The following is a 26,319-nucleotide window of genomic DNA, read 5'->3' as shown; positions in this document are numbered from 1 at the left end:
ATATAGTTCTCAATAAAATAGAAGAGTTGAGAGGAATCATAAGCATATAGTTGAGTTTGACTTAACCTTACTTGCACAAGCTCAAATTACCTTACAATTTTTGTGGGAAGCCTTCTCTAGTGTAGTATATCTCATGAACAGATTGTTGTCTCATGTTACTCAAAATAAGAGTTCCTATGCATTCATGCTTCATAAAGAACCCGACTATAAGCTTCTAAAACCATTTGGTTGTGCGTGCTAACCTTGTCTCAAACCTTATAACCAACATATGTCTCAACATGCTATAATTTCATACAACCAGATGTGTGCCCTTGGAATATAGAAACTCCCATAAAAGGTACATATGTCTCAACTCTCATGGAAGGATTTTCATATCACAACATGTCATCTTTAATGAAAACCATTTTTTCGTTCCATGATGGATTTCTCAATATAAGAAGTCCTCTAAAAACTACAATTAACAATCCATCAACTTCTTTTCCTTTGTGCATTGCAAGTAATTCCATCAATGATACAAGCATACTAATCATTAAAGAATAAAATCTAGGTGAGATTAATGCATAAGACCCTTAAGATGTTAACAATGTTACAGAACAAAATGAAAATGGTTTGTCAAAAGATGACACAACTCATGAAGAGACGCCAGACATAGCTCAGCAATAAAGTGTGGGTGAATTAGGTATGAACATAAATACAGGTAATGCAATATACACAAGGAGCAATTCAGGCATTCAAAAACCAAAGCCATCTTACATTGTACTCATTGAGACCTACAAAGACACAATGCATCCTACAAATGCCAAGGAAGCTCTCACAAGACCCTTATGGAAACAAGCAATGCAACAAGATTTTCAAGCTCTCATGTCGAAAAAAACATGGAAGCTAATTCCCTACCAAAATCAAGAAAACATAGTTGCTTCAAAATGGGTTTTCAAGAAAAAATACAAGTCAGATGGTTCCACTGAAAGTAGGAAATCTAGACTAGTTGCAAAGGGGTTTTAACAAACAGTTGGGATCGACTATGAAGAAACATTTAGCCCTATAGTCAAAGCAAGCATAGTCAGGATCATTCTTTTCATTGCAATGCACCTCAATTGGGAAGTTAGAAAGATCAACATCAACAATGAATTCCTAAAGGGATATCTTAGAAAAACAATATTCATGCATCAATTAGAAGGATTTGTCGATCCTACCAAGCTTAATCACATATGTAAACTATCTAAAGTAATTTATGGACTAAAGCAGGCACCAAGAGTCTGGTTTGATAGTCTTAAAACTGCATTATTGAACTGGGGTTTTCAAAACACAAAGAGTGATTCCTCTCTTTTCCTTCTAAAAGGTAAATATCACATAACGTCCTTTCTTATATATGTAGATGACATAATAGTCACGGGCACCAACAACAAGTTTCTTTAAGATTTCATCAAACAACTTAACAATGTCGTATCTCTCAAAGAATTAGGACTTTTACACTACTTTTGGGACATAGAAGTGCAAAAACATGCTAGTGGAATGTACCTCAAACAATCCAAATACATCGGTGGCTTGCTGAATAAATTCAAGATTGATAATGCCTCACCAGGTCTAACACCAATGATTACAGGTAGGGAATTCACTGTTAAGGGGGAGAAATTCAAGGATCCAACTATGTTTAGACAAGCCATATAAGGATTACAATATTTAACTTACACAAGACCTGGCATAGCCTTTTGTGTATATAAAATTAGTTAGTACATGAGTTCACCCACAACTGACCACTAGAAAGGCATAAAAAGAATATTGAGGTATCTCTAAGGCACCATCAAGTGTTGCTTGCACATAAAGCCATCCACTAACTTGGATATAATAGGTTTTTCTGATACAGACTAGGCCACTATGCTGATGACAGGAAATACACGGCTGGTAAATGTGTATTCCTTTGTGAAACACTCATTTCTTGATCCTCAAGAAAGCAAAATGTGGTATCAAGGTCAAGTACAAAGTTAGAGTACAAAGCTTTAGCTGACCTAGATGATGAGATAACACAGATTCGTTCATTACTTACTGAACTTAAACTCTCATAGCCAAGGAAACCCACATTTGGTATGATAACTCGAGTGCAACGGACCTAGCCTCTAATCAAATACTGCATGCTTACTCTAAGCATATTGAAATTGATGTCCATTATATCGAAGACCAAGTACTACAAAATGAGGTTTTTGTGGCGTATATCTCTACAACATATCAAATTGCACATTGTCTCACCTAACCATTAAGCCAGACACGCTTCAGTCAACTTAGAGACAAACTTGGCGTGATCCATTCACCACCACTTTGAGAAAGTAAGTTAAAGATATATAAATAGCATTTATATATTATTATTATTATTATTAGCATTTACCTATTATCATTATAAAGTTTATGTGTCATTACTAAAATTAGTGTATAGTACTTTTTACTAGCATGATTGTAGGATCGTGTTATCATACAATGTTGTATATGTACATTGTATGTTGCTCTTAACTTAAGGAATACCTAGAAATACAACATATAAGTTTTTCTATCTTCAACAACCAATGTAAAACTTTTTTGAATCTCGATGACACAAATCGAATATGTAATAATTTTAATGATAGATTGTTGCTCATAAACAACACACTTTATGGCTCGGGTACAATGTCACATGAGAAAGGATCGATACATCAATGCCTTGATGAAGTGAAAAATACGCAAAGAGTTCCAATATTTTTTGTGAACGGTTTTGGGTACGGAAATTAGTTCATGGGATTAGGATTCATTTTGGAACATGAAATATTGATATGCTTACGGGAAAATTTATGGAAATAGTGGACATTATTATTAGAAGGAAGAACAATTTTACGTGCCTACAAGAAACTAAGGGGATGAGTGAAAAGGTGAAATAATTATATAACTCGGGATTTAAGCTTTAGTACATCGGCAAAGTTAGATTGAGAAATATAATGAAAATTATTACAGATAAGGAGCAGAAGAAATATATTGTGGGTATTAAAGGGTGAAAACAATTGTTTTCCAACACAAGATATTTGAGGAGGTTTCGGGCACCCACAAGGAAATGAAAATGATAAGTGGGACAATGTGGCACGAGAGATTAGAATTTTAGAAAAAATGACATTTGTTGAATCAAGAGGCTTTGGTCTTAAGGAAAAATAATCGTAGTGTTGAAACAAAAATATTCAGATTAAAGTTAGAGCAAAAAAAAGGCAAAATACTCATTTTGGTCCTTTAAATATACCCTTAGGTTCAGATTGGTCCCTTAATTTTTTTTGTCACCTTGGTCTCTTAACTTCTAAAACGTTTCATTTTAGTCTTTTTTTTGTCTAATTAAAGACAAATTTAGCGACCGATTTCAAAGTTTTTAAGTCGCTAATTAGATAAAAGGACTATAATGAAACATTTTGAAAGTTAAGAGACCAAGGTGACACGCAAAAAATTAAGGGACCAATATGAAACCAAGGGTATAGTTAAGGGAGCAAAATGGGTATTTTTCCTAAAAACAATAATATTTTAAAAATTAGTCTAGGTGTAAAAATGTCGAAATTTAGAAGAATTCTAAGAAAGCTTGGAAAGAGACCCAAAAAAGGTTAGTGAAGTAGGAACTCAAGCTTTTAATGGATTATATCAATCTTTAGGAACCAATGAGAGAGAAAAATCTATATATAGGCTTGTTAAGAGAACAGAAGAAAGATAATAAACTAGAATAAAGTGAAGTGTGTTAAAGACGAAGAGGACAATGTTTTGGTTAAAAAAAGATATAAAGAAGAGATAGAAGACCTATTTTTACAATTTATTTAATGAATGATATTATATTTCTCGATAGTCTAATAGGCTAGACATTATAGAAGAAGATTCAAACTGTAACTACTATTGTCGGATAAAAAATACAAGATAAAATAAACATTGAAAATGATGAGTAATGCTAAATTGGTTGAGCTAGACAAAATACCTATTGAAGTGTGTAATAGTCTAAGGGATGTAGAAATTTAGTGGCTCGCCAATTTTTTTAACAAAATCACGATGTCAAAGAAAATGCTTAAGGAATGGAGAATAAACACTTTAATTATGATCTATAAGAACAAATCTAATATACATAATTATGAAAATTATATATGGTTAAGCTTATGGTTTATACATGAAGTTATGGAAAATAGTGAAGATGGATCAGCAATATTAGATGGATCAACAAGACTTGAACTTGATTTTAATTGACTTAGAAAATGGATATGATAGAGTTCAAAGAGAGATTTTATGGAAATTCCTAAAGAAGAAATGAGTTATGTTTGCTTATATTAGAGTTAACTAGGATATGTATGAAGGGGTTTGGACTAGTATGAGCACATAGGGTGGTGAGACAATTTTTTTTACCATAACAATAGGATTGCACTAAATTTTAACTCTAATCTCGCACATTTTTACTTTAGTTTTGGATGGATTTACGAAACACATTCAAGAGTTTGTACCCAGATGAATGCTTTTTACATGTGATATAATCCTACTTGGAGAGTCGATGGAGAATTTAAATGAGAGGCTTTAGACTTGGAGAAGAGTCTTAGAAACACATGTCTTTCGCCTAAGGAGAAGTAAGACAAATGATATGAAATGTAAGTTTAGAAAAAGGAGAAATGTTTCAAACTTAAAGGTGATAGTTGGAGATCATACTATACCACAAGTTACACGATTCAAATATCTTAAGTTCGTAGTAAAAAATGATGGAGAAATATAAGGAGGCGGCGTAAACCATCGAATTAAAGTTGGGTGATTGAAATGGAAAAGGGCCTCAAGTGTTGGACAGTAAAGGACCACCATGAAAATAAAATAAGTGTAGTAGATATGAAGATGTTGTGTTGGATGTGTGGTAAGACTAAACAAGATAAGATAAGAAATAAAATATTAGAGAGAGTGTTGGGGTAACACCTATAATAGATAGTTTGGTAGAAAATAAGCTTAGGTGGTTTAATCATGCAGAGAGAAGATCTGTGAACTCTGTAGTAAGGAGAGTAGGTCAGAAAAAAATATAGTCAAATAACTAGAGGTCATGGAAAACCTATACAAATTATAAGAGAAAGATCTCGAGATTAACAAATTGAATAGACACATACTTTTTTATAAAATATTATAGCGTAGTTTGATTCATGTAGTCGTTCTAATTTAGTGATAGAACATCACATAGAACTTTCAAATATGTCGAATTCAACTCTAGGCATTCATTTTGACTTTGACTCTTTCAAAAATGAAACCAACATTACATAAATTTGTTGAATTTACTTTTGCACGTGGTAGAGACCAGGGCATCAAAATCTAGTGAGAATAATAAAACTCTAGTATTTTGTACTTATAAAGTACACCAATGATAATTCTATCAGCGAGAGCTTGTAAAATTGCAGTTGTCTCTTGATCGATTGTCTATTTTGTGAATTGTGTGTCTTTTTCCGCTTGTGATCATCTCCTTATATAGTAGTTATGACTTGTTCCTTAATCGAGGTCCATTAGAGACCATTTAAGGTGATCGCCCATGATTAATGCCATCTCGAAATGGTAATTGGTAATTAGAATTGATTGCTCGATCCTAGGCCATATTGCCTTCAATCACCCATAAATGTGTTATTCTTCATATCTTTAATCCAGATATTCCCTATGTATTAGTTTTGAATTGGCATTATCAATCTGACTTATCAATTGCAACCTGACCCTTCTCTACTGGACAATTTATCATTCTTGGACTCTCTCGAGTCTGGGTGGCAACCCAATCCACTCTTGCTGATCTGGTTCAAGAGGCTGGAAATGTACACAATCCCTCAAATATGAATCACGTAGTAGAGGAATGTTAGACTTAACATATACACAACTTATATATATATATATATATATATATATATATATATATATATATATATATATATATATATATATATAACCTTTTAAAGATAATATTACTAAGTTCAACCCAATTTAATACTTATACAACTTTGTTATAAAAACCAAATTATGTGATTGAATTATTCGATTTTATCCGAATGAGTCATGTGATTCAATTTTTTGGCTTGATCACTGACTTCTTGACCTTGAGACATTATCAAAACGGAGCCGAATTTTAAAATAAAAATTAAATGTACATAAAAAAATACTCAATTTTTTTTTATATATTTAAGTATGAGAACATGTACTTTTGTTGTTGTTGTTGTTGTTATCATTGAATTCCTGCATAGTATGATTTTCATGCAAAACTTGTATATGTATAGTATCTATCATGCAAAAAAAATTCAATTTAATTAATTGTGATAATTTTTTACAAAATTAATGATCAGTTTTGTCACAAATACACACTTTGTTACTGCTCCTCTATTGCAAGCATTCTTTGCTTAAAGAGAGGTTAGTCATTGGAATAAAGCCAAGAACCCAAAAAAAGAGTGATGGATTAAAGTTAAAGCACACAACACAAATGACAAATCCATCACTTGGTCACACCACAAAAACTTGCAGAGCCTATTCTTCTTCTGACAACCGACAATAGCCAGTAACATACTCCTGTGTCCAAAAAGTTCCCTCCCATACGTATGTTTAGTCACTGGTCATAGCCGGTACACTCACTTCTCCAATCTTGTTGACGAGACTATACTATTCTGTGTGTTGGGTTTTGGTCACACATTCACTGTTTTAGTCAGCAAAAAGAACCATATTATTATGTTACATGCATTCATACATGATGCTTCAACTGAGCCAAAGGAACTTTTGTTTCATGTGAAAATCTTTCTATTTATATACTATTTGTTTCTTTTCATAAATATTCCTTTAATTGAATTATTCATTTTCATTTTTTGATGGATCAATACCTTACTTAGTACTACTAGTTATATTCACTCGTGCAATTTGATTGGACAATACATATATATATATAAGGTAACGTACATGTAGTTACTTTCATTTTTTAATATTTATTTGAAACTTTAGCTTTAGTAGTGGAAGTGGAATACATACGCATGGAAAATGAGTGACTGAAGAAAGCAAAGTTGGGTGAGTTGTGGTTCAGTGAATAAGCAGAGGCATAGGAGCATGCAGTGTGTCTTATTTTGAACTGACTATTTTCAAACAGTGCAGGTGCTTTTCTCTATTCGAATATGACTTTTTTTTTGGTTTATATGGGAGAGTCACGGTTGGGGAATATTTATTATACTCATAGTTGAGTGTTGAAGCATGTTAGATATCACCTTCAAAGTAGATAAAATATGAAGTAAAAAATATATTCAAATAGACTTTATTATATATTAAATTAGGAAAGTTGAATCTGACTCAGCCAAAAACCTAATACAATATTAAAGAATATTCATTTACTTTTATTTTGTAAGGATGAAATAGATATAAAATAAAATTTAGGATGGTATTTATTTTGGACCGTCCGCAGGTTCATGAAGAAGATCCGGTAACGAGTGTTGAAGAAAAAGATGTATGGAACATGTGGACTCTCATTCTTGCCGAGAACACACGATCACGCCTTCATCAAATATCTCACCATTAATCTAATCAAACGATATCTCGCATAAGACGCTGAATCACGTGCGGACGATTTAAACTGTTCATACTATACAAAGTTCACTTTGCGCCATTTCAAACATTCAATTCATTCTCAATTTAGAACTATTTTTCACTCATTCATTGACTTGGATGATGAAAATGTTAATCTTGTAGGTCCACACCGCTGTTGCGGCCTCTAAAGCTAACAAGGTTCCACCTCCTCCTCTTGCAGAAGATGATGCCGGTCTAGTGACCTCTCCGCCCTTTCTTGCGCAACAAGATTTTTTTTCTTTGAGACATAATCGAGAAATGTTCCAAGCCCTTATGTTTTTCAAATCTCTACAACAGCTTTGCGAATGTCAACCTTTGAAGCAACCTCCCTTGCGATCGTTAATATATAGACAATAGATGCTCTCAAATATCCAGTAACTCCAAGCAAACATAGGCATGCAAGATGTTGCTGATAAGTTGAAAATTGACTATAACTTACTACAACAGTAAAACTTCCAAGCCATGGGGGTGGATACTCATGATTGAAGAGAACATGTAGTGCGATCCTTTGAGAACCAGCACCATGCCTGAGGAAACATTGTGCAATAATCTGGAGTCATATAACAAACAACTTTAATAAACACAAATTCACTATACGAAGCAATCTCGAGATCTCCATGTCATAACAAAAATAGAGGACATCAGACCCCTCCATCGACTCTGGAGGGAGTAGTGGCAGTCATACTCCATCGGAGATTCGTTGTACTCGTCGCTCACCAATACATCACTCCCATAGAGGAGAAAGGCATAACACAAACACATCAACCTTTGAGAATAAGAGGAACCTTCTCTCCATACACATTCTTGGAAATAGGATCTCGAGATCCCTTGAGAAGCCCCAAAATCTAGAAAATTACAATGGTAGGTAAGATCCAGACGAACACGCCAAACATGTAGAAAACAACATGTTTGAAATGCAAAATCTTCCCAATAACCCTTAAGGGAGATGTTATGGCCATATTTAAAACCTTCTCAGAATTAAGCATATACTCATGGAAGGAACTATGTGACTCGTTCGTTACTCAGTTTGCTACTAAAAAATCACAATCCACCACTACGGTCGTACTCAGTGAAATCACACAAAAGAAGAAAGAGACCCCGCATGAATATATTGATTGTTCACCAAGGTAGAAGTGGAATTAAGAGGTAAAGATGATGAATTAAAATGTTGGATATTAAAAAAGAGGCCGAGGATGGATTGCATGTCTCGAGAAAAACTTGGCCTGAAGAGCTTGCAACTTAAGTGACTTGCTAAATAAGGCCCAACCATATATCAACTAGAAGGAAGAGCTCTTAGCCAAAGAGAAAAAATAGAGAGAAAAAACCCTAGGTACTCCCATGAGCCAGAAAAAGACAATAAGCGACGTAGAGGCAACTTGGTCCAAGGACCCCATGTAGGATTATCTTTATACACTCATTTGAACACGTTAAGGGATAAAATATTATGGGAATACGCAAATACTTAATTTAAAAAATTGGGATCAAGAACCAATATCTGGTGGGAGAGTCACCTAGGACAAATAAGCTGAAGTAGTGTTGTTTCCATAAAAGTCACGACCATAAGACTAATGAATGCATTCACTTGAAGGATGCAACTGAAAAATTAATAAAAAAATGGACAGCCCACTGGGTATACCCAATTAGGAGGCCGAAAAGATGACTGAGACTAAAAGAGATATCATACGGGGCAGGATGAGTCACCAAGGAAGCAACAGTCATCTGGCCCAAAAAAAGAATTTTCCAAGAAAAATATGGAACCTTTTAGTGAAGCCAAAGGAAAGAAAGATAGTAGCAGTGAGGAAGAGGAAAATCAAAAAGATAAACTACAGCGAAAAAGAGGATCGCAGAGTTACTGGAATTCACAAGGAGGGAGAAACAACTCACAAGAAGTCAAAAAGATTTATCCTTAGATTCCAGATAATGATAAGGTAAGAAAAACCCCAAAGGATATTTTCTCCTTAGTGATAATGGCCACCATAGACAAATTTAACATATCTAGGATCCTAGTTGACGGGAAGGAGCTCTTGAGAAATTATGGACATATAGTTTTTCGAAAAACTTAGACCGAGAAGGGAAAATTTTTTGTCATATTAAGGATCCGGCCTACGAGGCTTTAATGACATGGTAACTCACCCTTGGAGGTATATTTAGTTGATGGTTACCTTGGGAGAAGGGTGAGACATTGAAACATTCGACCTACAATTCCTAGTAATTCCCCACTGTAATGTAGACAACTACACCTTAGGTAGACCTTTAGTGTCAATGATGAACGTGATGGCTTCCGATCATTCCACCTCAAATTAAAGTATCAGAATAATCACAATGAGCGGGTGGAGATATGCGTCGACCTGTCCAGAGCACAAAGGATGCAGACGTAAGGGGAAATACAAAGAGAAGACGATGAAAATCAATGTAGCCTCTCTAATAAAGAAATAAAAATCAACCCCTTTAAAGAGAGAACCATGGATCCTGACATGTATGATTAAAATAATTCTAACTTGAAAGATGTAGGGGACGACTCTGAATAAAGACCAAGGTCAGTTTTGGCACGTCATACAAGTACACTTAGAGGACAATTAAGACTAAGGCTTGTTTTGGCACGCCATACATGTACACCCAGAGGACAATAAAACCTTGGCCGAGAACATTCCTCAGAGATGTCCAATAAAAACTTGAGCATGACCTTTGAGGAAGAGCTATTTCCTAGAGAAATGAACTCATGATTGAAAACAACGTCCTAATAGAAAATTATACGTAAATGAAGTACGTAATATACCCCAAGCAGAGATCATAAAGTTTATTTTTTCAACATAGTTATATCAGATGACAGAATCATATATATATATATATATAAGGTGACATAAGTCAATGAATTTCCCCCATCTCCAATAAATATGATTCTCATTTGCCATGTTTTGATAAGGATGATTCTATTCTCAGGAAGTATGCACCATGGGATGAAAGTATTCCACATGTTACAATGCATTTTCAAAATATACGTGCAGGATGGAGAAACTGTCTTCCATTGACTTCACATACTGTTTAGATAAGGCAAGGTTTTAAAGACACGTATTCTAAAGGTCGTCTTCAACCTTCTTCCAACTTTCTCAAACCTCAATCAAGAAAAAAACTAACCCCTTCATTGTCTTAGATGCCAATTTTTTATTTTGCTCTACGAAACGTCACGGTTACCAGAAAGTCACTTTATATGCATGTTCCTAAGACCACCTGCTCCAACTCACCAAATTTTTCCACTTCCATGTGGAAAAGACTTATCAGGAAGTCCAAGATAATCATTAAGAGCGTATCGGAAGATACAGTCCCCCCTTCACCAAGTTGTAATAAAAACTTAGGGGAAATTATTATGGGCCGACCAAAGGCCCAAGGAGGAAAACTCAGTTATAAGAATCGGTCTGGAATACTGGCACAACAAACATAGTAACATGTAGGACATTGTAAAGAGGTCGAACACCTGATCCTAACTACTGGTAGACTATCCGTTGTTAGATCTAATAGAGAGATTCTCCATATCACGCACGAGGTTAGACGAAAGCAATTTTAAACACCGACCACATATAAGTTCTACCACGAGCCATTTACAAGTATTATCTCACTCTCAGTATCAAACTAAATCTCTTTGCCTTCATTGACCTAGGTGTTAGAGTGCAAACCTTGAAGGTCACCCGCTCTCCATTGTACTCGAAGCTCCCGTCGTTGTACCAAAATAACTTTTTCTCCTAACACATTTTTTTTCATTCCACCATAAAATTGATTTAATCTAGAAACAACACTTATTATTGACGTGCATGTGGACCTTCTCTCTTAAACACTAGATAGAAGCACGACGTCCCTCTTTATCCTAATTGTTGATCTACATTAAATGGTTATCTAACTGTCTTCTCAATATAAGTTTAACCCTAAGTCACGCTCATGTATTTTTTTTACACACATTTGCAAAGTTCCATCACATTCACATACTAACGTCAATATTGAAGTATTAACTTTTTGCAAGCACTCTTTCTGTTCACCGAAAAATCATAATCGACATACTAGAATCTTTTACAGGCTCAACCCTGTGCAGAAGCAGCAGACTCTACAGCACAAGGCCCCAAATTTTGGAGGGCTCCAAAATTTAAAAAAGTTTAATTTTTTTACATTAAAATTAATAAATATAAAAAAATGTTATAAAAAAATTTAATAAATCAAAATAATATTATGATAAAAACCTAATAGATTAAAAAAATGAGATTGATCAAAGTCAAAATAATTATAATTAAATATTTTTTAGGCTTAATTGTAACTTTAGTCCCCCTATTTTGTCCTTTTCTTGATTTTGATCCCTCTATTTTAAAAATTACTATTTTAGTCCCATTTTTAAATTTTCTGTGCAATTTTCGTCCCTCTATTTTGCCTTTTTCTGCAAAATTAGTCCCTATTCCTCTATCTTTTTAAATAGAAAATTTAAAAGGGGGACCAAAATCGTGGTTTTAAAAATGAGGGGACTAAAATCGAGAAAAAGACAAAATAGGAGGACCAAAGTTGCAATTAAGCCTATTTTTTATTAATATATAATTATATTTTTGATGTAATATTTTAAATTATTATAATTGTATTTTTTCTAATTAGAACGGGCCTCCAGTTTAATTGGACCACCTGATCTTTTATATAGTGATTATCTTCAATATCTCATCCATTTTTGTTCGTACGAAATGAGTAGGATAATAATTTTTAATTAACTTTTAAAATTTTAGCATCTTAACAAAAATTAGTTTTGAATTAAAGATAAAAGTTCTATTTTTATTTAACTTTTAAAATTTTAGCATCTTAACAAAAATTAATTTTGAATTAAAGATAAAAGTTCTAGGTAGAGTAACCCAAATCCATACTACGTGAATAAATAAGGGTCTGTTTGCTCCTTCACTAACCTTTTGCCATCTAAATTTAAAACAAGGCCAAAGAGAATTTACATGTCAAGACCCTGCTCCCCAAACTAAGAAGAATGAATATGAATCTTTAATTGGTTGATCATTCCTATAAAACTATATAAAATTGGAGGCTAAATAAATATTACTGCTTTTGTGAAACAAAGTTACTCAAGCTAGCTAGTTCAAAAAAGTAAAATCTTAGCCACCAATCAACATTTCGAAATATAAATTCAAAAAGCACATTCGAGCACTCAATCGAATAAGCTTCATGCATGTGGTTTTATGGCAAAGAAAATCATGGCATCGATTAAGACAGTGATAAACTTTTAAGAAAAGGATTGGGAAAAGTACATAACTTAGCAAGTTATGAATAATGTGATAAAATTAATCACCTAGCTAGGTATTGTTTATTTAAAGTAATATGTAGTAGCTAGATTAGCAAGGCTTGCTTGTTGTATATGCAATCCTCCAAAGTTCAAACACAACATGTAACGTAATGTTCTTTTTATGCATGTTTGGTTCACCACTAAGCAAACTATAGTTTTGAATGAGAAAATAACCAAACATTTATAGGTTAATGGTTTTAAAGTTTTATACTATATGGAGGAAGGTCTAAGTGGATGAACTAGAATATGTTTTGCTTGCCTAATATACAATTATACTAGCTAGTTAATGGTTTGGGTTGTCTACTACTTTTTTGGGATTGTACTCAAGTTTATCATCTCTCAGAAGAAAAGTATGTTCTCAATATGTTGGAGGAGACAAGTTTTATATGACAGAATGAAATTTCATTTTAAAAAAATGGCACAACCATTTTTTTTAGTCTTTTATTTACATAATATAATGCGTTTCATGTTCACTTCTAACTAAAAAAAATCTTTTAGTCTATTATTTTTACTAAATTGTTACACTTCAATTCTTTGTTAAGGGACAAAAATGAATGGTGAAGTAAATTTAAGAGATTAAATATGTTAACAACTTTTTATTGAGGACCTAACTAAAACCTGAAGTGAAATTAAAGAGACTAAAAAAAAAGATAAACCAAACTTCTGTAAGATCTCTTAAACATATTTTTAGACAATTTTAATTTTCTAACATACATAATATTTAAAGAAGAATTTAACTTTTTAACCAACTTTAACACATTCTTTTTATTTGACCGATAGTTTAATTGGTGACTGGTGAGTGAGTTCTCTCGTATTTAACAACACAAATACAGTTGTTCAATACCGGCCAAGGATCCAAAATGGTAGGGTCAATTACGAAGGCCTAATCCGAAACTTCACCAAGTAGAATGGATGGTCATGTGAAGCTTTCTTTAGATGCATGACACTTGATCCTAATTACTAGAGTATCCTTTGTCGTTGGATATAATGAAACGGTTTCCCACGTCACACACCAGGTTAGATGGGGAAGTTTCAATATAATGACACATATAAACCCTATTGCACGCCGTTTACAAGTATGATCTCACTCTCACTCTCAAATTGCATCTCTTAGTCTTTACTGACTTGATCGTCGGAGTGGTAACCTTGCAGGTTCTTCCTACTCTGTCGTAACAAGAGTTCTTGTCGTCGCACTTGAAGAGGTTATTCCTCCAACATCATGTATTTCTTGTTCCACCGGAGAATAATGTCGCCATATGTGAGAATTAACTTCTAATTCTCACAAATTTCCACATTAAATTCATCAAATTCTGAAAGTCACATTTCACCAACAACGGCCTTGCACAATTAGTGATGGAATTATCCAACCTAGCTATTAGAGTCACCTCCCAAGTACCTACCTTGAGATCACCGGTGAACCTCATTGTTTCATCCATTGATTGAGGAACATCCATCAAGAAGGAGCTGGACGAGAAACATTCGACGAGGAATTCATCAAAGTTACTAACAGTAGAAGGAAGCTCGAAGAAATATAGACCCCCCATCCTAGGGTTCTGAGACAACAAGAAGTTGAAAGGACCCATAACACGACACTTTCATTTATAATAACCACTGCCATGGATAACCACAAAGTTTCAAAAATCTTTATCAATGACAAATAATTATACGACCTCATGTACACCAACATATTTGTAGGACGGGGCTGGGCAAAAAGGACCTCACACTGTATAAAGGTAGGAGGATATGTGCATTCAATGACTTCATCACTCGTTTTTACGGTACTAAAAAATTTCATGTCTTCATTGGTTAAGGGAAGACACATGAGGATAGTGAATGTATGTTTCTTAGTGGCCCATATTGTGAATATGCTTACAGTTGCATCCTAGGAAGGTCTTTCTTCGCAGCTTTAGACGCAATAGCTTTCACTGTCCACCTGAAGATGAAATGCCACAATTGCTTCGGTGAAGCAAGTTCCATTCTAGATAACTAGTGCAGAGCCCGCCTAATTAACGAGACAATTTAAAAAGACCCCCATGGAATCGCCCCCACTCCTAGAAAATAGTTAAAGGAAACCCTTGCCCTTACCATCGATATAATTAATCTCGATATGCACTCAGATGAAACTAAGTCAGATGAAAAGCCCAACTTCCCATCGTGGACCAAAGCAAAGACCATGTGGCTGGTTTTGTATGGAAACTTTGAGATTGTGCTTGTCGATCCTTGTGAGGATATACCTTATCGAGTGCCTAAGAGCTGACGTCGACCTCGTTGCAATCCTCCCTGAAGAAATTCCTAACATCGACCCGAGCACAACATATCACCAACTGAATATCGAACTTTCCATTCAATACATAAACTAGAAAAGGAGATGATAATCCCTCAAGAAATCCGAAGTTACGTTGAACACAGCTCAAGGTCTACTTCATGCCAAATTTATTTTTGAAGTAAAATACACAGAATGGTTATTCAATGTTGTCCTTGTTAAAAAGGTGTCTGGAAAATGGAGAATGTGTGTTGACTACGCTGACCTCAATTGAGCTTTCCCTTAAGATTCGTATCGACTTCCCAACATAAACAAGCTGGTAGACAATTATGCTAGCTACAAAATGTTATCATTCATGGACGTATACTCTAAATACAACCAAATCTATATGCTCAAAGTGGACAAAGAAAAAACCGCCTTCATGACTAAATGTTCCAACTACCAGGGCAGAAGAAGTCAAGTTGCAAATTATCTCATAATTGGTTGGATCTTAAGCCAATGGAGAAGTGCAAAATATAAACTCATTTCTACAAAAGTACGTTGCTTTGACAAGAAAGAAGATGACAAGGTTTTGGGCACACAAGATTATGCATATTCCGAGGGAGGAGAATACCAAGGAAGATGTATTATCCAACACTATGAAAGAACAAAAAATAACAAGGACATGCCTAAGACTCAAGTGCGCGAGGAAGCATTGCTTACCTCATCCCCACTAGATAAGTTCACAAAATTCATGTTCGAATTTTCTAGTTTAGCCATGGATAAAGAAAGAACAAGAACAAAAAATAGTGGGATAAAGAGATAAATATACTCCAGAAAAAGTGCGAAAAAGGAAGCAAACAAGACGCCGAGGAAATCACTAAAAACTTAGAAACGACGAAGGAATGTGAAATCAGGGAAGAAGATACAAATGAATAGATCAAAGTAAGGAAGAAGAAAACAACTTATTGGAGGCAGATCGATTTAGAAAGAAGATGAAAGTGTCATTTGTAATGAGAGGTCATCCTTATATAAGAAGACAAAAAGGATAAATTTACGTCCCAAAACAAAAGAATGATCAGAAGATGAAATCAATGATGGAGAATCAACCTCGAGGTCGAACAATACTTAAGTGAACTTGAGTACTATAAGAGGAAATGCCACACTCTACACTAAGATCTTGAAGACACGCATAGGAATGACGTTACAAAGCATTTCAATGAAAAGACTGACATTTTAAGCGCATGTTCCCAACGCCTCTTGCTCCCATTCACCATACTCTTCCGCTTCCACCTCTATAAAGAAAAGGATCTCCCGAAAAACACATGACGACCATAGACCTCAATCCTTGACTTACTAAGTAAAAACATGGACTGATGGGAGCAATTGCGTCCAGGGTGGCCAAAGGCGTAAAACGACGACACAATCACGAAGGCCCAATCCTACAATTCACCAAGTAAGGCAGATGGTCAAGTGAAGCTTTGTCGAGATGCAAGACACTTGATCCTAATCACGCAAACATCCCTTGTTGTTGGGTATGATCTCACGGTTCTCCGCCTCACACGCCAGATTAGACAGGGACGGTTTCAACCACACGACATACATAAACTCTACCATACGTTGATTACATGCATGATCTCACACTCACTCTCAAATTATATTTTTTAGACTTCAGTAACTTGTGCATTAAAATACTAACCTTGCAAATTATTGTCGCTCTATTGCAACAAAAGTTCTTACCATTGCATGAAAAGAGGTTATTCCTTCAAATCACATAGTATTTCTTATTCCACTTAGTAACAACCATTAACTTAACTCATTTTTCTCTATCAACACTTGAGTTCTTCATGATTTTTTTTAAATTTCCCCTCATCTCTTGTTTCTTCTGTTATTACATGCTTCATGCTTTGTTTACAATTGTATATTGCTTGGTGGTATAATTTTACTTAATACTACTATTACGCTACTAGGATTATTTGATTGCAAAAGTTGTCAATTATGATAATGTAACATTTACAAATGATAACACACAACAAGATAGTACTACTCCCCAACACAAATCCTACAAAATAAACAAATCTCCACCGTCCAACCCTCCCAAACAAATCACAACCACCCAATCCATCCCCAACAACACACGTACACTACACCCTACACACACAAACTACATAGTACAGATTCCTCACTCCCATTGCATCAACATAAACACGTGGGTCCCTCATGTCTTCTACACACTCGACCATTGTTTCCGCTCGCTCTATTAAACTAAAAGACAAAACCCAAATTCCATTCCCCCCCTTAACTCCTTCTCCACTCACAACAAAACATTTTCCGTCTAAACTAACGTCCCACACTCACGCCGTTAACCATTCTCTCTCATATAAATACAACAACCTCAAATTCCACCACTCTCTTCTTCTTTGTAATCTCCCAAATTTTCCGACACACTCTTTCCTCACACCCCATAATCTCGTCAAAATATCGTTCATTTTCTCACTCACCAGTCACCACTTCTTCTTCCTCTTACCTCATACCTCAATCACTTTCAAGAAGCGATTAAAAAAAAAAAAGCGATTCCATTTCATTTCATCGAGGAAGAAGAAGACTTACTTCATTCACATAAGGTAAGTTTTTTTTTCCTTTTTTTATTTCGATTTTAAATTTTTTGAATATTACTACACATGCATTTGAAAACAAAGATGGAAACAAATGAACGTGTGTTTAATGAAAACTAGATAATGAAAATTTTTGTTGAGTAATGAGAGAGACAAAGCAGTTGAGGAATGCTTGTTATGTCGTTTTCGAATAGTTAATGACACTAATTAATTTCACTTTTTCAGAATAAAGCTAAATAATTAACTCTCATTAATTATTAATCAATGCCACAATATTTATTTATTTATTTATTTATTTTTTATCTTCTGAATTCTGAATTCTACTACTGCTGCATTCATTCTCTTTCATTCTTCGTCTTCATCTTCCGACAAACACTGATTCATAACCAGTCTTGTTTTACACAAATCCCCAAAATACGTACACCCTTAAGTAACTAAGCACATTCTCTCTCTACAGCTCATTGATTTGATTTTGAGTCGCATAGCATTGGGGAATGTGAATGATGTGATTATAATTAAAGATAAAGTGAGAAATAGAATCAAGGAATAATAAATAACATATATTTGTTTGTTTTTTTCTTTCATAAAATAAGATTTTATTGTTTTTTAATGATGTTCTATTTTGGTTGAAATGAAAAAAAGTGTGTTAGAAACTTCTGTTTTGGACTTGCTTCGATTCTTTTATTTATTTTATTTTATTTTATTTATGATCTATTTTTAGTTATGGTTACTTTATTTTTGTATTTTTGGAATTTGTGTGTGGTAAAGCAAAGCAAATATTACTTTGGTCATTCCTTGCCCCATTTTATTTTGCTTTAAATTATAGGCCCATTGTTTCATTCTTTTGAGATCACTTTCGATCTTGCTCTGATCCCGAGTTTGCATTCAATTTTGCTTTTTATCTTTCTCTTTTGCCCCATTTTTATTCTATAGAATATAGGACCATTTTGTTTCACCTTTTCATTCAGTATTAACAATGAAACACAGACATCTCGAACACGGCCTGACAACAATACAACAACACTATAACACCATAATATTGATAATAATTTTAAAAAAACGAATAAATTCACAGGTACAGGTGTCCGACGCAGACAAATTGTTAATAAATTTTTGTTTTTTTTTTCAATTCTAATAAATTTTTGGTTTTTTTTTCAATTCTAACTAACTAGTTAGTATGTTTTTTATGTTGTTGGCACAAATTGTCACTGTTTCATTCAATTCAATGAAAGTGATGATTGTCTTCACCTACCTATAACATTTAACAACTACCAATTTTACCCTTTATTGGTCGGTCATTCATTCATTCACACATAAAAAACACATGCACATGTAGTTTATTTATTATTTATTATTTGTTTTTGTTGTGTTGTTTTTAGGAAAGAGTGTGATTAAGGAAAAAGATGTTTACATGCATAGCTTGTACGAAACAAACATCAGATGAGAGGGATGAAGATGGTCGAGAGAGTGGCACGCCTAGTACTAAAGAAGCTGTCAAAAGCATTACCACACAGGTTCTTGTTCTCTCTCTTCTTTCACCCTTTGTTTTTGCTTTTCTCTCTCCTTTTTACATTTTGGTGAAACAAACAAATCTTAACAACATTTTGATTGTGATATGTTTATGTCTTCCCATTTTGCTGACCTCATCCTTGGTTACAAACCAATCAATATACTATAATGTTTTTTTGGTTACTTTACTTAGTACTAATAATTTTGATTAATTATTTACTAATTACTTAATTTCTTGATTTGGTCTCCTTGTATATATTTATTTTTAAATTGAAAAGAAAAAGCAAAATATTTTGGTCAAATATTTTATGAGTTACATATTTAGTAGTATAGTGGGAACAGGCTCAATATTCGTAATTTGAGTTGATGTTAAGGAAAGATTCCTAACATACAGAAGGGTCTGCCATATTCTCATCCTATGTGTGGCCCATCCTTGAATTCTTGTCGACACAATGTTTTTCTAAAGTGTTCCATTATTACCACTGTTAAAAAAAGGCACAAAATTTAAACAAGTTTTGGTTTCTCTTTAGTTGTTTTTACATCAGTAAAGTTAATATTCACATTTCTTAATGTTTTTTGCTTTTAGGCCACTAAACTTAATTCTCTATCTTCAAAAATGTGCTAAGAATATATGCATCGTTTTAAATTGCGGACTTCAGCTGCAATATTGCTGATGTGGTAACTTCCACAATCGTACCGAACCACAATGACGGTGTAATTTCAAATTTTGACAATTTCATTTATGTTTTTTCAAGTATTTTCATCTAAACTAAAAATTTCATAACGTTAAAACTCAGTTCAATTCTGATGTAATGAAAAATCTTAATATTAAGTGATTTTAAGGGTGTATTTTTAATACCTACCTCTCAATCAACATTCACGTCGCAATGAACATCGCATCAACCACAATTGCAACACCTTTAATTGCATCTGCAACCCAACCGCAATTTAAACCATGAATAAGTACTTTAATAAGTTAATGAATACAAATGTGTGAAGCACTTTTAGATATCTAACCAAACCAAACTTTTGAACCAAACTGTCTTTAAATTAAGTGAAATTTTGGACAAGAAACAGCTAGTTATCAATCAATATAATTTCTTCAATTGGGAAATATTTGCCACTAAGGGTAATATAGTTGATGGTGAGATTTTTGTAAGCTTCTTATATATAATTGGTCTTCCAAAAACATTCTTCACCTGTCCAACTGTAAAGGCATTTCAATGAAAATGACCTGTGCTTGAAACCTTGGACTCTATTCAGTTTGTTCCGAATTTATTTTAATTTATAGTTGAGAAAATTCAGACATGATTTCCCCATTTCCTTTCTTTGTGCTCTATTTCACAAACATTGTACTTATGCTGTTATAGTCTCTCAATATTCGTGTGACAAATGCTAGCAATAATTCTCTAACATTCTTTACATCACTCTTTTATGATTAGGTGATATTCAATTCATGTGTGCTAATATTCCAAAAATAGAATCCTCATGATAGATTTAGTGAGATCACATAAATTTTTATTCACATAAATAGTATTGAAAAATATATAGTTTGAATTTGTTAAAAAAGGTTATAAATTAGTTAGTTTGTATTTGCGAAAAAGTACAATAGACGTGACCCTGCTCACAGAGGTACAAGAGGGTCTTCTTGGATTGAATCTGTGAGATTAGTGGCCGGCTGACTGCCTATTCCAAACCTTGGTCAGGAATATATATACGAGACCTCGCGGGCCGGATAGTGGGGAGGAAGAAACAGTTTCTCCTACTTTCCCTACGAAGTCGTGGAAGTAAGGGGACACCGGTTCAGTTGCAATAAACCAAAAAAGTGTTTTCTTAATCGTGAAGAATTTAAATAAATTATTTTGTACTTGCTTCTTCTAGAAAGTAGACACATTGTTCTTCATCTACCCTGTTTTTAAATAACAAATCTATTACATCATTCTTCATGCTACATATTATTAAATATAAAGTATGAGCAGGTGGATCTACTTCGATAGAAGAAAAGGAAGATGTCACTCTAGTGTTTTGATTTTTGAAATCCTTGTCACATTGTTAAGATATACAAACACTACTTTAATTTCTCCCTAATCCCCCACTTGATATTACTAAATTATACCTATAATAATATATGTTGGTGCTCAAAATCCACTTGAACACATAATATACTACTAATTAACTATTCCTTAATCCCAATTTACACATTGGACGTGTCTGGTGTGCATGTCTGTGTTCTGTAGCTTTTAATGTATTAATGTTATCCGGTATGTTTTTTTCCTTGTATGCAGATAAAAGATATGGCCCTAAAGTTTTCAGGTGCTTACAAGCAATGCAAACCATGCACAGGAGGATCAAGTAGCTACAACAAGAAAGGACACAGACCATATCCCGACTTCGACACAATCTCAGAAGGGGTTCCATACCCTTATATTGGAGGTGCAAGCTCAAGTTCAACCCCTGCATGGGATTTCACTACCTCTAACTACCCTGGCGCAAGATATGCCGGAGACCGCACCCCTAGAGGACGCGACTCTGCATCGGTCTGTGATGTTGTGTTAGAAGATGAAGATGAACCTAAGGAATGGATGGCACAGGTTGAGCCAGGAGTTCATATTACCTTTGTTTCTCTCCCTAATGGTGGAAATGATCTCAAGAGAATTCGCTTCAGGTATCGTCAATTAAGTACTAAATACCGATACTAAGATAACTACATATGTTATAAGATAAACTAAATCTAAATTGTTAGTCGAAATGTGGAATCAAATTTTTAAAGAAAAGGGTACCTTAGGGCCTAATATTACAGAAAAATATGGGAATTTTTAGTTGTTGAAAATGTAACAATTATCATGTAGGAGCAAACGACTGACAATACTTAGCATTTGAATTTGAAGCCGAGAGATGTTCAATAAATGGCAAGCTCAAAAATGGTGGGGCGAGAATTATGACAGAATCATGGAGCTTTACAATGTCCAAAGATTTAATCGACAAGCCCTCAACACTCCTCCAAGATCCGAGGCCGATGAGGTAATAATAATCTAAAGTTTTTTTACACAGACGATGTATACTTACTCAAGATTCATATTGATATATATACTTTTTGTTTTGTTTTGTTTGAACAGCAAAGAGATTCTACTTACTCAAGATTGACATCAGCAAGAGAAAGTCCTATGGCATCGGTCAAGGATTGGACGCCAAGGAGTCACTACAAACCGTCTGGAATGATGGATCAAGGCGGAGGTCACCACTTTCAAGCAGGATCATCAATGGAACCATCAAGAGCGACCACTTCATCTAGAGACGAGCCTTCTATTAGCAATGCAAGCGAAATGGAGTCAGAATGGGTAGAACAAGATGAGCCTGGAGTTTACATTACAATCAGACAGTTAGCCGATGGTACTCGGGAGCTTAGACGTGTCAGATTCAGGTACATTTTCCTTAATCCATAAAAAAAACATGTTCCTTAATATTTGGTTTAAGTCATACATTCTCTTATTGTGTCATACTCTTTCTGAACTCGTGTGCAGCCGGGAAAGATTCGGCGAAGTAAATGCAAAAACATGGTGGGAAGAGAACAGAGAAAGAATACAAGCTCAATATCTTTGAACTATATTCTCCTAACAAAAAGTGGATGTCCTAAACTTGTGGAATCCCCAATTTTGTTTCATTGAGACTTTTGGCATGACTTTAGATTATGGAACAAGTTCGGATCCTCGGTTGTTACCTATATCGTCTCTCCGATAAAATCTCAGTCGTTGGATTAATCTAACTTTCAGATCAGAGTGCAGATTTCCTACCATTTGACAGTCACATGACAGTGCAAATCAGAGATATATTTTGTGGTGACCCCATTTTTGCCAAAGATCAGTGGCCATTGGATTTAGAAATCTAATCTTTATTACATATCCAATATTGTTTTATTCTGTTGTTGTTACATTAAATTATTACAATTTGTTTATTTTTTCCCCCCTAAGTGGAACTGTGTTTTGGATTTATGTTTGTCTACTACTTTAGACCAAATTGTTTTGTCCTTTATTATTGTGAGATATCATAGTACTGCAAAAGAAAAACAATAATTGTCATTTACCATGTTTTATTTTAGGCTCCTAAAAACAAAAGCCTCAACAAAAGATGTTCAACCAATGACTTGATAGAAAGATCCGAAACAACACTGTAAAGCTCCCATGAAAATAAAAATGGATGATTTCATGCTCCTATTTAGATCAATACATCATGCTAAAAAATAATCTTAAGATTTCATTTCTCAATCTTATAAAATAAATATTTTTCTTTATAATTTTTACATGAAGTTTGAATAATTTATTCAAATAAATTATCAATGGAAATTTTCAATTTTTGAGTGTTTTGAAATTAATTGGCAAAATTCTTAATATAAATTTTAGGTAGCTCAACCCATTTAAGTTAAGAGTTAAAGGAATTTGAGATTTTGCTTCAGAATAGGTGGATATTTCATTGAAGCATTTTTGGTATTTTGGCTGAAGTAGTTTTGGTCTAAGTTGAGAATACAAGAGCAAGCAGACAATGTCTGAATGGAAGTCAAGACTTTGTTTAGTATATGCTTTCCTTCAGAACAACAAGGGAAGATTATAGACAGGTTGATCAAACACGTGTCAGAAGGAAGTGTAGAAAGTGTTTGACTATGCATGTGCATGTATTAGGACTATTTCTTCTCAGAAGAATCAGTCCAAAGACAACAAAGGCATTCAAAGTTGTTTTGGACGGTGCACATTGATTTTGGTTACAGCTTTTTTCTCCTCAAATAACGCTCTTTTTGACCAAGACCATTATCACAATCAAGGATCGTTATTTCCTAACTAAATGCTTAGTTATTTATAGTTACTGTCGTTCCTCTCAAACCTTGCGAGTGTTTGGTGTTCCCAAAGTCCTTATGGATTTTGTTCGGTTATGGGTGAGTTTTGTTTGGGTATGGTTTTGTGAAGGCCTTCTTTGTCAATTTATGGCAAAAAAGGGGAGAAAGGGTGTGCTCAGATGTTCAATAAAGGGTGTGCTCAGATGTTTAGTCTGGAGTCTGTTCCTCCAGATGTTCTACGAACATGTCGAATAGGATGTTTGATCCTGTGTCTGTGTGGGTTTGGTTTGTGACCTGTAAACTGAGTTATGAACACAATTGTGACTTGTGTTTTGAGTTACTAGGGGTGGTGGTTGCTTTTCCTTTAAGTTTCCTCTTATGTTGTTTAAAGGCTCTCTTATGCCACCACTTGAGAGGAAGATTTATCTCTCTGTGACAGAAAAGGTTATTGGGTTGAGGAGAGTCCTATTTAATGAAGAAACATGTTGGAATGAAATGTTTCATCATCTGGAGCAACATGTCAGATCGATTCAAGATTTAACAGATGTAGAATATTTTGGAAATATTTTGCAGTCCTATGTGGCGGTGATTTTAAAGGTCTGGAAGATTCAAGTCCTAATCAAGAAGAATATGCACTTCCTAATTATGGAGATAAATTAGGAAGGTTATGATTGAAGACCTATTCTTATGCAGAAGTTTCTGCAGATTTGTAGTAGCTAACAAGATGTGATTTGAAGCTCAAATCCAGCTGGGAAAAAGGTTATAAATAGAAGCATGGTAACCTAGGAAAGGAACCAGCCGAAAATGTAAAGTTTCATATTATTAGGGTTGGGTCTGTAAGCCACTCTCTAGGAGAGTTGGTATGTGTGATCCTCTCGAATATCATATTGACATGAGAGTAGGACTGATGTTATAGAATTGTAATTCTCTATTATTGTTCTTAATCGAAGCTTTTATGCAAGATAAAATATTCTTGATTAAGAGGTTATTAATCTAGTAATTCTTGTAATTGAATATTTAGGTAAATGGCTGTCAATATCAATAGCTGGGATTGTAATTGTGAGACATCGTTGCGGTGATTGGAAATGAGAGAGGCTTCTCATATCTAGGAGGTTTCTAGATAGAAGTTGCATTGGGTAGGGATTAAGTGAGAAGTTGTGAACCGAAGGTTGTTTAGCTTCGAATTGATACTACTAATAGTGAATTTTCCTCTTGGCTTGGTAGTCCCTAGAGTAGGTGTTGTTGTATGTCGAACTGGGTTAACAATTCTGGTGTGCTATTTACTTTTCAGTATTGTGTATCTATGTATATACATTGCCTATGTGTTTTGTTTAGATTAGATGTCTCGACAAGTTATAGGACATTTGAAGTCTGATATATCAGAAATTCATTTTGGATCTCACTTATGCAAGAAAAAGAGATATATGTGTTGATTGGTTTGGTCATGAAAAAAAGAAAAAAAAATGGATGGCCGAAGTTTATTCGTTAGCTGATTGAGAGAGAGAGAGAGAGAGAGAGAGAGATAGAGAGAGAGAGAGAGAGGGGAGCATACAAATGTGGTGCATCGCTACATTATTACTCCCTTTGATTCCTCAATAGATATTCTTTATATAGTCTATAAATTAGGGCTTCAAAACAATGAAAATTGACCACAATGTCCTTGATTTAATTAATTAGTAAATGAAAATTAAACTTAAAAATAAATTAATATTAAAACTATTTTTGTTTTAATTTTTTCCCAATAAAAAAGGAAATTGGAATAAACCGAAAAGTGAATAAAACCAGATGCGTAATAAATCAAAAAATAAAACGAACACATTAAAATGGTCTACACGCAACAAAGTTCAGTAAAAAAGACCGAAAATGATCAAAATCATAACTAAAAATACCTGAATAAACAGACTTTTAATGTTCAAAATGTGGCTTCAGACGGCGTCGAAAAAAATGACACCAACATGACCTATGTGCATCGTGGTTTCACAAAACAGCTCGGTACATATCAAAATTCAAAATATTTCACCCATTAATTTTACACACTATGTCAAATCTCTTTGACCAGTCGATCGATAAAACTGAAATTTGATTCTGATTCTGATTGAATTTAAACAACTTCGCGCAATGCATGAAGCGATGTAAATGAATATAAATGCATGAAGTGCGATTTATGTTATTTTTTACTTTTAATAATGCAGATGTTGACCTAAGGTTGACTTTTGGTCAACCAAATCCATAAATGACC

At 34.2% G+C, this 26,319-nt stretch overlaps 1 protein-coding gene across 1 annotated transcript; it reads left to right on the top strand.

The window, feature by feature from the left end:
* The first annotated feature begins 17,417 nt into the window (after positions 1–17,417).
* On the top strand, positions 17,418–23,325 carry LOC131609346 (protein BREVIS RADIX-like). The gene is made up of 6 exons (XM_058881030.1): positions 17,418–17,755; positions 19,126–19,260; positions 21,541–21,920; positions 22,144–22,276; positions 22,372–22,676; positions 22,777–23,325. The coding sequence occupies exons 2-6, from the start codon at positions 19,150–19,152 to the stop codon at positions 22,853–22,855; spliced, it is 1,008 nt and encodes a 335-aa protein (XP_058737013.1). The 5' UTR covers positions 17,418–17,755; positions 19,126–19,149; the 3' UTR covers positions 22,856–23,325.
* Positions 23,326–26,319: the final 2,994 nt, after the last annotated feature.

Source organism: Vicia villosa, linkage group LG1 (genome assembly GCF_029867415.1).
Source record: "Vicia villosa cultivar HV-30 ecotype Madison, WI linkage group LG1, Vvil1.0, whole genome shotgun sequence".
Classification (NCBI taxonomy): Eukaryota; Viridiplantae; Streptophyta; class Magnoliopsida; order Fabales; family Fabaceae; genus Vicia; species Vicia villosa.
The sequence above is the reverse complement of the archived record's forward strand: the minus strand, read 5'-3'. Positions and strand labels throughout refer to the sequence as shown.

Bases quoted from the DNA above. Each gene is read 5' to 3' on its own strand.
- LOC131609346 (XM_058881030.1), top strand. From the start codon at position 19,150: ATGTTTACATGCATAGCTTGTACGAAACAAACATCAGATGAGAGGGAT. The intron at 19,261-21,540 runs GTTCTTGTTCTC...CCTTGTATGCAG, and splicing joins TCAAAAGCATTACCACACAG to ATAAAAGATATGGCCCTAAA. The intron at 22,677-22,776 runs GTACATTTTCCT...ACTCGTGTGCAG, and splicing joins CTTAGACGTGTCAGATTCAG to CCGGGAAAGATTCGGCGAAG.